This window comes from Hylobates moloch, unplaced genomic scaffold (assembly GCF_009828535.3).
Source record: "Hylobates moloch isolate HMO894 unplaced genomic scaffold, HMol_V3 SCAFFOLD_22, whole genome shotgun sequence".
Lineage (NCBI taxonomy): Eukaryota > Metazoa > Chordata > Mammalia > Primates > Hylobatidae > Hylobates > Hylobates moloch.
Window position 1 is genome coordinate 3,159,852 of NW_026652297.1, and position 13,357 is coordinate 3,173,208.

Below are 13,357 nucleotides of genomic sequence, written 5' to 3' on the forward strand. Positions count from 1 at the left end.
CCTGTAATCCCAGAACTTTGGGAGGCTGAGGTGGGTGGATCACAAGGTCAGGAGATCGAGACCATCCTGGCTAACATGGTGAAACCCCATCTATACTAAAATACAAAAATTAGCATGGTGGCACGTGCCTGTAATCCCAACTACTCAGGAGGCTGAGATAGGAGAATCACTTAAACCCGGGAGGCAGAGGTTGCAGTGAGCCAAGATCACACCACTGCACGTCTTTTGCCTGGGCAAAAGACGGAGACTCCATCTCTAAATAAATAAATAAATAAAGTTAGCATGAGTGTTCAGCACTGTGCACTGTGTTGAGGGCTTTACGTGATCACGTTTAGCCTCATAAATGATAAGAGCTAACATTTGTTAAATGTTTACTGTGGGTCAGGGGCACGGACGAGATTTTTTTTTTGAGACAGGGTCTCACTCCGTCGCCCACGCTGGAGTACAGTGGCATGACCACTGCTCACTGCAACCTCACCCTCCTGGTTCACCATCCTGATCACCCTCCTCACCCTCCTACCTCAGCCTCCTGGGGTAGCTAGGACTACAGGAGTACCACAGTAGTAGTCTATTTTTTTGTGGAGATGGGGTTTCACCATGTTGCCCAGGCTGGTCTCGAACTTCTGGGCTCAAGTGATCCTCCTGCCTCGGCCTCCCAAAGTGCTGGGATCACAGGCATAAACCATGGTGCCCGGCCCCACTTATGAGTTCTTTCTACGTTATTTATTCCTGTGATAACCCTATGAGCATATGAGGTGCTATTTTTTTTTTTTTTAGACGGAGTTTCACTCTGGCTGGAGTGCAATGGCGCGATCTTAGCTCACCACAACCTCCACCTCCTGGGTTCAAGTGATTCTCCTGCCTCAGCCTCCCAAGGGACTACAGGCATGCGCCACTATGCCCAGCTAATTCTGTTTTTGTTTGTTTTTTTAGTAGAGACGAGGTTTCTCCATGTTGGTCAGGCTGGTTTCGAACTCCCGACCTCAGGTGATCCACCCGCCTCGGCCTCCCAAAGTGCTGGGATTACAGGTGTCAGCCATGGCGCCCGGCCGCTATCTACTTCATTTTACAGAAAAGAAGACCAAGGTTCAGAGAGATTAGGTAATGTGCACAAGGTCACACAGCTAGAAAGTGGTCGAACATGGATACAAATCCGTCATGCACTCTAACCTGCTCTGCTGTCCTGTCCTGTGAGGGAAGTGGTATTATTATCTCTGTTTTGTAATGAGGAAAGAGAAAAGCCAGAGATGCCATATAATTTGCACAAGATCACAGTACTAGTAAGCAATTGAGCCAAGATTCAAACCAGATCTCACTGTTCACCAAAATCCCATGGACCCCTTACTGGTAGGCATGTTGTACCTAAATAGGTATCTCCAGTTATGGTTCTTACTAGAACACCATGCCTCTGTCTCTATCTCCAAAGATGATGGTCTGGGTGCGGTGACTGGTGCCTGTAGTTCCAGCACTTTGGGAGGACGAGCCGGGCGGATTGCTTGAGGCCAGGAGTTTGAGACCAGACTGGACAACACTGCAAGATCCTGTCTCTACAGAAAATAAAACGATTAGCCAGGCGCGATGGGGTGCACCTGTGGTCCCAGCTACTTGGGAGGCTGAGGCAGGAGGATCATTTGAGGCCAGGTCAGGGCTGCAGTGAGCTGTTTGTGCCACTCCACTTCAACCTGGGCAACAAAGTGAAACCCTGTCTCAAAAATAATTAAGTAAATAAGCCAGGCGCGGTGTCTCATGCCTGTAATCCCAGCACTTTGGGAGGCCGAGGCAGGTGGATCACGAGGTCAGGAGATCGAGACCATCCTGGCCAACATGATGAAACCCCGTTCCTACTGAAAATACAAAAATTAGCTGGATGTGGTGGCACGTGCCTGTAATCCCAGCTACTTGGGAGGTTGAAGCAGGAGAATCGTTTGAACTAGGGAGTTGGAGCTTGCAGTGAGCCGAGATTGCACCACTGCACTCCAGCCTGGTGACAGAGCGAGACTCCATCTCAAAAATAAATAAATAAAAGAAAATAAAAATACAAACAAATAAGAAAACAAAGATGCATGTTTGTGAGAGAACTAGTGGGGCAAGACAAATAACAAGTATCCTTGAAGCCCAATGTCTTCCATGTGTCATGAGACGTGTGCACAAGTACAAGAGGAATTCTGCCACTATGAACTGGGACAAGCTTTGTCACCCTCCAGGAGCTTAATTTAAAGAGAGTTGAGATGGCAGCCCGAAAATGGGGAAAGGTAATGGACTCTGAAGTTAAATGAACCTGAATTTTGGCTCCATTCTTTTCTTTTCTTTTTTCTTTCTTCTTTTTTTTTTTCCAGTCAGGGTTTTGCTCTGTCACCCAGGCTGTAGTGCAGTGGCACGAGCATGGCTCACTGCAACCTCGACCTCCTGGGCTCAAGCGGTCCTCCTGCCTTGGCCTCCCAAAGTGCTGAGATACAAGCATGAGCCACCTCACCTGGCCCATTCTTTTAACTACGTGGCCTTTGAAGGCATAATTACTCTATCTGGGCCACAATCTTCTTACCAGTAAAATGGAGATAGCACTCATCTTATACTGCTATGAGAACTAAGTAAAACAAATAAGGTAGGTTAAGTGTCCAGCCCAGAGTTGAGCACTTAGAAGATTCTCAATAAAAAGTGGCCGCAGTTTTTGAAGATTCTGGCCTACCATGGTTGGTCTGATTCTTAATCTGTGAATCTGTGAGTCGAGCGCCCTCTCGTGCTTTTATGGTGAATTACACCCAACAGATCTCAGCTCTCTTCTTTCCCTTCCGTTCTCTCTGGAGTAGAAGCTGGGAGGTGAAAGGCTGCAGGTTCTAAGAGAAGTGTGTGTCTCCGAGGGTTACTTTGGGCCATGTACGTTATGCTGAGGGCTTTAGGATTACTTGGGTCTATCCTGAGGCTCTGCTTGAGAGCTTAAGGCATATTCAGAGAGAAAAGGCAGACCTACAGCCATGTGGAATTGAAGCAACAAACCTGCTGCTGGCAAAATGAGAAGGGAGGTCCGAGATACTTCTGGTTATCTAAACCGTTTCCGCAATTGCAATGTTTTGTTTTGTTTTGAGGGAAAGAGTTATGAACCCATAAGACCAAAGAGAAACACAAAGTGAACTTACGATTTGAGGTTACAACAACAACAACAACAACAACAACAACAACAACAGCAACCACAAAACTCAGCGGACGACTGAAGTAGGGGAATCTGGGGGAAGAAAGAAGCAAAAATACCAAGATACCTCAACAATTGGTCACATTCCAAAGGGCAAGAAATTGAGGAAACCAGGGTTCTATCTGGAATGTTGAGAAAACAGGTGCTAGAGCCCAGGAGATACCATCCTTCCGGGAGGACTTTAGAGTCCATTGTGTGGGCTCATTTGGAGCTCTAACAATAACTGGGGGTTGTTATGGCATTCACCCGGCTGCAGGGGCGAAGGTTGCTAAAACGTCCTCCTAAGTCTGGGATAGTTCCACACACAATGGAGAACTGCATCACCCTCCTTGTGAACCTACTCCTGTAACCTAATCTTTAGTTTGTCCAACTGTAATATGGGGCTAGCCCCATTCTCACAGAATTGTTATAAAAACCGCTTTTCCACGAATGGTATTTATTGTTGTTACTGCAGTTGTTAGCTATAATTACGTGCTATAGATATCTCAGGATGCCCTTAAATTCCTCCACTGTAAGCCACGGGCAACGATAGTCATCGACTGTAGTTTCTAGGAAGACCAGCCGATTCCAAGAAGGGTGCTCGGCGGGAGAACCTAATGCCGGAAGCCTATTCGCGAAAAACTCTTCCTTCCCGGACGCTAACGTCTGGCAAACCACATTGCCCGGCAGACCCCGCAGCCTTGGGCCGGCGCTCAAGCCGTGCATTCTGGGATTGGTAGTTCCCAGGCCTCAGTGTCGGCCTTTGCCGCCCAGCTCCAGGAACTCGCCTTCCCAGCTTGCCTCGCGGCCCGGGGGGGGTTCATCTCCGCGACCAGGAAACGGGAAAGATGGCGACGGCTCCGCGACGTTGAGGCCGCGTTGGGCGGTTCAGACTCAGGGTGGTGAGTCCTGGGCGGTGGAGGCGGTTCCCACGAGCTTACAGAGAGGGCTAGAATCAGGGCACGGCGGTGGCCCCTGCCTCCTGGACTAGGCGGGAAGGAACGCCTCAGAGAAGGGGCATGAACCCGGGAAGCTCGGGCGGGCAGGAGCGAAGGGGCTTGGGCCCCACGGGTAGTGTTGGCTCCTCCGGGCACAGGCCACGGCCCTGCACGATATTTTCCTCCCAGGACTCTGCCTATGGGCACAGCGCCTCTGATACCCCCAGTCTGGCCTTATTCCTTCATGCTTAAAATAGCCTTTGCTGCAGCCAAACTGGAACTCTGGCTTTTCTCTCGCAGTCAGTCCATGTTTTCCCGCCTCTGCGCCGCCCGTATTATTTCTTTTGCCGGGAATGACTTCTTTTCCGCGTCCTTAATTACATATCTTCAAATTCTACTTACACTTAAAGGCTCAAGCGTCACTTCCTCTACCAAGCCTTCCGCATCACCTTTTACAAGTGAAGGGAAACGCCTTTGAACACCTGTATTACTACATCTGAGCCTTGATACTCTTAGTATGTGTCTCATACCCCCTATTGTTCTTTTTTTTCTTTTCTTTTTTTTTTTTTTGAGACGGAGTCTCGCTCTGTCGCCCAGGCTAGAGTGCAATGGCAGAATCTCGGCTCACTGCAACCTCCGCCTCCCGGGTTCAAGCGATTCTCCTGTCACAGCCTCCCGAGTAGCTGGGACTACAGGCGCACGCCGCCACGCCCGGCCAATTTTTTGTATGTTTAGTAGAGACGGGATTTCACCGTGTTCCCCAGGCTGGTCTCGAACTCCTGAGCTCAGGCAGTCCACCTGCCTCGGCCTCTTAGAGTGTTAGGATTACATGTGCGAGCCACCGTGTCCGGTCTTATAACCGTGTTGTTCTAAAAACTTACTGTGAACAGAATTTATTTTTGTAACTCACATAGCACCTAGCACTGTGCCTTGCATACAGTAGATGCTTGATAAATACGTCACTGAATGAAAAAAAAGAATGTGCCCCTACCCTGCAAGAACTGAGGACCTGAAGATCTGGAGGTTTGAGAGGAAGGCTGCTGGGAAGCATGACCAGAGTCAGCCTGGTTATTTGGCCCTTGTGATAATAGAACCTGTAATAAAAGTTGCCTGTATTTACTGTCTTCTCATTTTTCATTCTCTTCCAAACTCATTCCACTCAGGCTTCCGTTCCCTCAATGCCACTGAAACAGCTCTTGTCAAGGTCACCAATAATCTCTATTGTTCCAAATTCAGTGGTTACTTCCCTGTCCCTTATTCCCTCTCCACTTCGGTGGTACTTGACACAGTTGACCCCTCCCTCCTTGAAACATGTTTTTGGCTTCTTCGTTGCCATGCTTTTCTTTGTCCTTTCTCACTGGCTGCTAGTTCTTTCCAGTCTTTTTCTGTGATTCATCCCGTGGCTAACTCCTGTTAAAGTGTTCCAGAGCTCAGTTCTGGAGCTGCTTCTCTATTTTTTTCTTACACTATGTTGCCTACTTAGGTAATATCATTTAGTGTCTCATGGCTTTAAAAGCTACCTGTGTATTGGTGACTCAGGTTTTTGTCTACAGACCCTCTCCCCTAAGTTCCAGATTTGCATTTCTCTTTGCCTTCTGGGAATCTCCACAGATACTCTCACACTCAACCTGGCCAAAATGAAATGTTTGATTTCCTCTTAAATCTGTTCCTTCCCTAGTCTTCTCCAGTTTGTTTGCTATGGCACCACAAACTATTAGGTTGCTGAAACTATAAATTTAGGAGCTATCTTTGTGTCTGCTCTTCCCGTTTCTCCCTTCAGTAAGTCCTGTCAGCTTTGCCTCCAAAATATACTCTGACGCTGCCTACTTCTTTCCATCTCCATCGCCACCTTCCTAGAACAAGCCACTGCCATCTCTTGCCTAGAGCACCATAATAGCACTCTCACTGGTTGTGTTTTCACTCTGTCTGTCTACTGTATATTTTCTTGCAAGTCACCAAAGTATTAGATTGCTTCCTGTTTAAAGCTCCTCTGAGATCCTCATTGCAGTTAAAATCCAAGTTAACTCTACACTGACCTGTAACACATTTTCATTATCTGACTCCTGCCCAGTTCACTGAACTCATCTTGAATCAGTATTCCTCCTGCATCAGTGCTTCCCAGGCTCAAGAAGTCTTTCCACCTCAGCCTGGGCTCAGGTGATCCTCCCCAGACAGGAGCGAAGGGGCATGGGCCCCATAGGTAGTATTGGCTCCTGGGGGCACAAGCCGTGTTCCTGGACGATATTTTCCTCCCAGGCCTCTGCCTATGGGCTCTTGAGCACTTTTGAGCTCAGGTATTCCACCCACCCTCAGCCTCCCAAAGTGCTAGGATTACAAGTGTGAACCACCACACCTGGCTGATTTTTTTTTTTTTTTCTCGAGACGGAGTCTTGCTCTGTCACCCAGGCTGGAGTGCAGTCTCGGCGCTATCTCGGCTCACAACAACCCACACCTCCTGGGTTCAAGCAGTTCTGCCTCAGCCTTCCGAGGATCTGGGATTACAGACGCCCGACACCATGCCTGGCTAATTTTTGCATTTTTAGTAGAGACGGGGTTTCACCCTGTTGGCCAGGCTGGTCTCGAACTCCTGACCTCATGATCTGCCTACCTCAGCTTCCCAAAGTGCTGGGATTACAGGTGTGAGCCACTGCGCCTGGCCTCCGGCTGATTTTTAACTGTTTATAAATGTAAAATTTTATTGTTCAAAATAGACGGGAAGTCTTGCTATTATTACCCTAGCCGGTCTCGAACTCCTGGGCTCAAGTGATCCTTCCGCCTTGGCCTCCCAAGGTGCTGGTACTACAGGCACGAGCCACCAGGTCTGGCCAGTTTGTTTTTAACTGACAAACGTGCAGTTGGCTCACACCTGTAATACCAGCACTTTGGGAGGCTGAGGCAGAAGGATCCCTTGAGCCCAAGAGTTGAAGACTAGCCTGGGCAACAAATTGAGACCTTGTCTCTAATAATTATTTTAAAAATTAATTGGGGCCGGGCACGGTGGCTCATGCTTGTTATCCCAGCACTTTGGGCACTCAGGGCAGATCACCTGAGGTCAGGAGTTTGAGACCAGCCTGGCCAACGTGGTGAAACCCTGCCTCTACTAAAAATACAAAAATTAGCCAGGCGTGGTGGCACGCGCCTGTAATCCCAACTACTCAGGAGGCTGAGGCAGGAGAATCACTTGAACCTGGGAGGTGGAGGTTGCAGTGAGCCAAGATCGTGCCATTGCACTCCAGCCTGGGTGACAGAGCAAGACTCCATCTCAAAAAAAAAAAAAATTAGTCAGGTGTGGCATTCACCTATAGTCCCAGCTACTTGGGAGGCTGAGGCAGGAGGATCGCTTGAGCCTGGGAAGTCAAGGCTGCAGTGTGCTGTGATTGTGCCACTGCCACCCATCCAGCGTGAGAGGGTGAGACCCTGTCTCAACAACAACAGCAACAAAAAAACAAACCTGACAAACATGCTAAGCTAGTTCCTGCCCCAGTTTCCTAGTACTCACATTTCTTGTATCTAACAAGGGTTTTTTACCCTGATCTTTTCATGGCCCTCTTTCCCATCATTCAAGTCTCAGCTTAAATGTCAACTAAAATTTCTTCCCTGAGCCATCTATCTCTTGTTTATACCCCTACCCATCATATCACTGTTTTATTTTCTTCATTAGCATTCATTACTATTTAAAATCCTTTCCGCTACACTAGAATTTAAGCTTTATGAAGTAGGAGACTTTGTTTTTGTTTTGTTTTTGAGACGGAGTCTCACTCTGTCACCCAGGCTGGAGTGCAGTGGCGCTATCTCGGCTCACTGCAAGCTCTGCGTCCCGGGTTCACGCCATTCTCCTGCCTCAGCCTCCTGAGTAGCTGGGACTACAGGCGCCCGCCACCACGCCTGGCTAATTTTTTTGTATTTTTAGTGGAGACGGGGTTTCACCCTGTTAGCCAGGATGGTCTCTATCTCCTAACCTCTTGATCCGCCCACCTCAGCCTCCCAAAGTGCTGGGATTACAGGCGTGAGCCACCGCACCCGGCGTGAGACTTTGAGACTTTGTTTTCTTTACTGCTTTGTCTCCATTACCTACAACAATTTCTGGCGGATGCTCAGTGAATATTTGTTGAAAGAATGAATGATATCCAGGATGCTGTACAGAGAAAATAGCCTTCCTTTGGGATTGTTTTCTTAGGGCTATAAGTGTTCTTTTTTTTTTTTTTTTTTTTGGTGACAGGGTTCCAGACTGGGGTGCAGTGGCACAATCTCGGCCTACTGCAGCCTCTGCCTCCTGGGCTCAAGCAGTCCTTCCACCTCAGCCTCCTGAGTAGCATGTACCACCATGCCTGGCTAATTTTTTATATTTTTAGTAGAGACGGGTGATATTGCCCAGGTTGGTCTCAAACTCCTGGACAAGCGATCCACCCCCCTCAGCCTCCCAAAGTGCAGAGATTACAGGCATGAGCCACCACACCCAGTCAAGACATAGGTTTTTTTTTTTTTTTTTTTTTGAGACGGAGTCACACTCTGCTGCCAGGCTGGAGTGCAGTGGTGTGATTTTGGCTCACTGCAGCCTCCGCCTCCTGGGTTCAAGCGATTCTCCTGCATCAGCCTCCTGAGTAGCTGGGACTACAGGCACGTGCCACCATGCCCGGCTAATTTTTGTATTTTTAGTAGAGATGGGGTTTCACCGTGTTGGCCGGGATGGTCTCAATCTCCTGACCTCGTGATCTGCCCGCCTTGGCCTCCCAAAGTGCTAGGATTACAGGCGTGAGCCACCATACCCAGCCCAAGACATAGGTATTTCCATGTGATATCCATGATGTGCTGATACAGAACAGTCAGTCATTTCTCAGGTGATTGTGAGATAAAGTGGGTTGTCCTCACCTTTGAAAGTGCTTCTTGTTCATTTTTCCTTTCTCATCTTTATACAATCTTTCTTAAGGATGTATGTCAGGGAATGGCATGAGAAAGGGGATTTGTAAGCTAAAGCTTAAGGAACCATTCGAGCTGAACCGTTTGGGGATAAAATAAGTTGCGAGAAATGTATCCCAAGTCTTTGGGATGATGATGAGGTGGTTGCAGATTCAGGCTTGCTGCAGTTTTAGCTCCTGGCTGAACTAGATTTCATAGTCCAAAGAATAGTTGACAGTGTGGGAGTGGTGTTCGGTGTCTCCCAGGTAGGAGGGAGACAGAAAAAATTCCTGCTGAAACCTTTCACAAAACTGGGTTATGCAGATGACCAAGGTTGTGAAAATCTGAATAGGGAATGTCAGTCAGGACTTCTGCAACCTCTAGTTTTGGGTATTTAAAATACATATATTTTGAAATAATTATAGTTTCACAGGAAGTTAAAAAATGTGTATAGAGGTCCTGTGTACCCTTTACCAAGTTTTTCCCATTGCATAATTAGAGGTACATTTCTTTTAATCTGAGTAAAAGTGTGTTTCTCCACTTAAATTCAGGTTTTCCTTGTGGTGCTAATTATAATATAATCCAGATCTCAAAGTTAAACTTTTTTCTCCATTGAGCTTTCTTTATGAGCTCAAGAAAATTTATCTCTCTCAGATATACGTGTGCTAACTGATCCTAGTGGGTTGGCAGACCTAATACACTTCAAAGTAAGCAATATAGGATGTTTCTAGAAATAGTTGGTACACTGTTCATACACTAACACTTCTTTTAATACTCTTTTGTAGTCTAATTACAAAAATATGATATATTCACTGTACATATCTAGAAATGAATATATAAAAAGGAATTGGCCAGGCACTGTGGCTCACGCCTGTAATCTCAGCCTTTTAGAGGCTGAGGCAGGAGGATTGCTTGAGGTCAGGAATTTAAGACCAGCCTGGGCAACATAGTGAGACCCTGTCTCTACAAAAAATAAATTAGCCAGGCGAGGCAGGAGGATGGCTTGAGCCCAGGAAGTTGAAGCTGCAGTGACCTGTGGTTGCACCACTGCACTCCAGCCTGGGTGACAGAGCGAGACTCTGAAAGGAATTACAGGGAGACAATATAGTGAGTAACGATGGCCTGTGGAGCCAGACTGCCTGCAACTCCGCCACTACCTGTCTGTCCTCAGACAAGTTCCTTTATATACCTGAGTTTCAGCGTTCTCATCTGTATGGTAGACATACTAATATATCCACCTCATAGGGTTGTTTTGAGGGTAAGTGAATTATATATAAGCAGTTTAGAGCAGTGACTAGTACATTATAAGTACTCTTCCTGCTCATTACAGATGGCAGGAGAGCTGGCTGACAAAAAGGACCGTGATGCATCACCTTCCAAGGAGGAAAGGAAGCGATCACGGACTCCTGACAGAGAGCGGGATAGAGACCGGGACCGGAAGTCTTCCCCATCTAAAGATAGAAAGCGGCATCGTTCAAGGGATAGACGTCGAGGAGGCAGTCGTTCTCGCTCTCGTTCCCGTTCCAAATCTGCAGAAAGGTAAAGTAACTTCGTATGTTATTACATGAGAAGGGAGAGTACATTTTAGATGTCTTCCTTCTTGGTTCTTCTGATGCCTCCAGTATTAGGCATCTACTTTTTTTTTTTTTTTTTTTTTTTGAGACAGAGTCTCGCTCTGTCACCCAGACTGGAGTGCAGTGGCGCGATCTCAGCTCACTGCAAGCTCCGCCTCCCAGGTTCACGCCATTCTCCTGCCTCTGCCTCCCAAGTGAGTAGCTGGGACTACAGGCGCCTGCCACCACACCCGGCTAATTTTTTTGTATTTTTAGTGGAGACGAGGTTTCACCGTGTTAGCCAGGATGATCTCGATCTCCTGACCTTGTGATCCACCCGCCTCAGCCTCCCAAAGTGCTGGGATTACAGGCGTAAGCCACCCCGCCCGGCCTTTTTTTTTTTTTAAAGATGGAGTTTCATTCTTGTTGCCCATGCTGGAGTGCAATGGCACGATCTCGGCTCACTGCAACCTCTGCCTCCCAGGTTCAAGTAGTTCTCCTGCCTCAGCCTCCCGAATAGCTGGGATTACAGGCATGCGCCACCACACCTGGCTAATTTTGTATTTTTAGTAGAGACGGGGTTTCTCCACGTTGGTCAGGCTGATCTCGATCTCTTGACCTCAGGTGATCCACCCACCTTAGCCTCCCAAAGTGCTGGGATTACGGGTGTGAGCCACCACGCCCAGCTAGGCATCTACTTTTTGTACATTAATCTACTCCTATCCCAGTTGGACCTGCAGGTGTTTTCAGTTTTCCTCAGTGACCCAACTCTTAAAAGTTGAGAGGGGGCCGGGTGGGGTGGCTCACGCCTGTAATCCCAGCACTTTGGGAGGCCGAGGCAGGCGGATCACGAGGTCAGGAGATTGAGACCATCCTGGCTAACAGTGAAACCTGATCTCTACTAAAAATACAAAAAAAATTAAAAAAAGTTGAGAGGGAACTTGTAAGGTGAAGGTCTGGGTTATCAAGGAAGGTTCATCTGTGGCCGGGCGCGGTGGCTCATACCTGTAATCCCAGCACTTTGGGAGGCCAAGGTGGGTGGATTACTTGAGGTGAGGAGTTTGAGACCAGCCTGGCCAACATGGCAAAACCCCGTCTCTACTAAAAATACAAAAATTAGCCGGGCATGGTGGTGCACGTCTGTATTCCCAGCTACTTGGGAGGCTGAGGCATGACAATTCCTTGAACCCGGGAGGCGGAGGCTGCAGTGAGCTGAGATCACACCACTGCACTCCAGCCTGGGCTAGAGAGCGAGACTCCATCTCAAAAAAATAAAAAAGGAAGGTTCATCTGTTCACATAGTCCATGACCTGTCATTGCCGTTAATATTTAACAGTACATCTCTGATCTATAAAGCTTCTTAGAATTCCCTTGTTATTTCCATAAGTGAGAGATACATTCTCTAATTTGTAAAACATTACTTTGGGACGAGAGTATAGGAACTTTCTCAGGGCTGCAGTGAAGCAAGATACTTTGGAAATACCAAGTGAATTCTTAAATTTGTGGTCTTCCAGAGAACGACGGCACAAAGAACGAGAACGAGATAAGGAGCGGGATCGGAATAAGAAGGACCGAGATCGAGACAAGGATGGGCACAGACGGGACAAGGACCGTAAACGCTCCAGGTACATGAAGGAATGAGAGGGGGCTTTAGGGGAATGCTCCCATTTCTTCTCTGCACCTGAGTTGGCTCAGCTTCTTATGAAAGTAGATTTCTCACCAGGCGCAGTGGCTCACGCCTGTAATCCCAGCACTTTGGGAGGCTGAGGCGGGTGGATCACGAGGTCAGGAGATCGAGACCGTCCTGGCTAACATGGTGAAACCCCGTCTCTACTACATATACAAAAAATTAGCCAGGCGTGGTGGCGGGCGCCTGTAGTCCCAGCTACTCGGGAGGCTGAGGTAGGAGAATGGCTTGAACCTGGGAGGCGGAGCCTGCAGTGAGTTGAGATCACACCACTGCACTCCAGCCTGGGCGACAGAGCAAGACTCTGTCTCAAAAAAAAAAAAAAAAAAATAGAAAGTAGATTTCTCTTAACAGATTCTTTTGGTAGTTATTACAGAGCTCTCTTTCTTACTTATTTTTATTTTATTTATTTTTTTGAGGTAGGGTCTCACTCTTTTGCCCAGCCTGGAGTGCAGTGGTGTGATCACAACTTACTGCAGCCTTGACTTCCCAGGCTTAGGTGATCCACCCACCTCAGCCTCCTGAGTAGCTGGACTACAGGCATCTGCCACCAGATTTTGTTTTTTGGGGGAGTTTTTTTTGAGACAGAGTTTTTGTCCTGTTGCCCAGGCTGGAGTGCAATGGCATGATCTCGGCTCACTGCAACCTCTGCCTCTTGGGTTCAGGCAATTTTCCTGCCTCAGCCTCCCAAGTAGCTGGGAATGCAGGCATGCGCCACCATGCCTGGCTAATTTTTGTATTTTTAGTAGAGACAGGGTTTCTCCATGTTGGCCAGGCTGGTCTCAAACTCCTGACCTCAGGTGATCCACCCACCTCGGCCTCCCAAAGTGCTGGGATTACAGGTATGAGCCACCGTGCCCGGCCTCTTTTGATTTTTTTTTTGAGATGGAATCTCTCTCTGTCACCCAGGCTGAGTGCAGTGACATGATCTTATTGCAACCTCCACCTCCTAGGTTCAAGCGATTCTGCTGCTTCAGCCCCCCAAGTAGTGGGGATTACAGGCGCGAGCCACCACACCTGGCTAATTTTTGTATTTTTAGTAGAGACAGCCGTTTCACCTGTTGGCCAGTCTGGTCTCGAACTCCTGACCTTTTTTTTTTTTTTTTTTTTTTTTTTG

General features: G+C 47.8%; 1 protein-coding gene across 1 annotated transcript in view; it reads left to right on the forward strand.

Annotated features, from left to right (window-relative positions):
- The first annotated feature begins 3,988 nt into the window (after positions 1-3,988).
- DDX23 (DEAD-box helicase 23) overlaps positions 3,989-13,357 on the forward strand; it is a 21,300-nt gene continuing 11,931 nt past the window's right edge. Inside the window, exons 1-3 of the mRNA XM_032144257.2 lie at positions 3,989-4,068; positions 10,331-10,539; positions 12,068-12,178. Of these exons, the coding sequence (XP_032000148.1) occupies positions 10,331-10,539; positions 12,068-12,178 (320 nt within the window). The 5' untranslated portion in view covers positions 3,989-4,068. The remainder of the gene's footprint in view (positions 4,069-10,330; positions 10,540-12,067; positions 12,179-13,357) is intronic.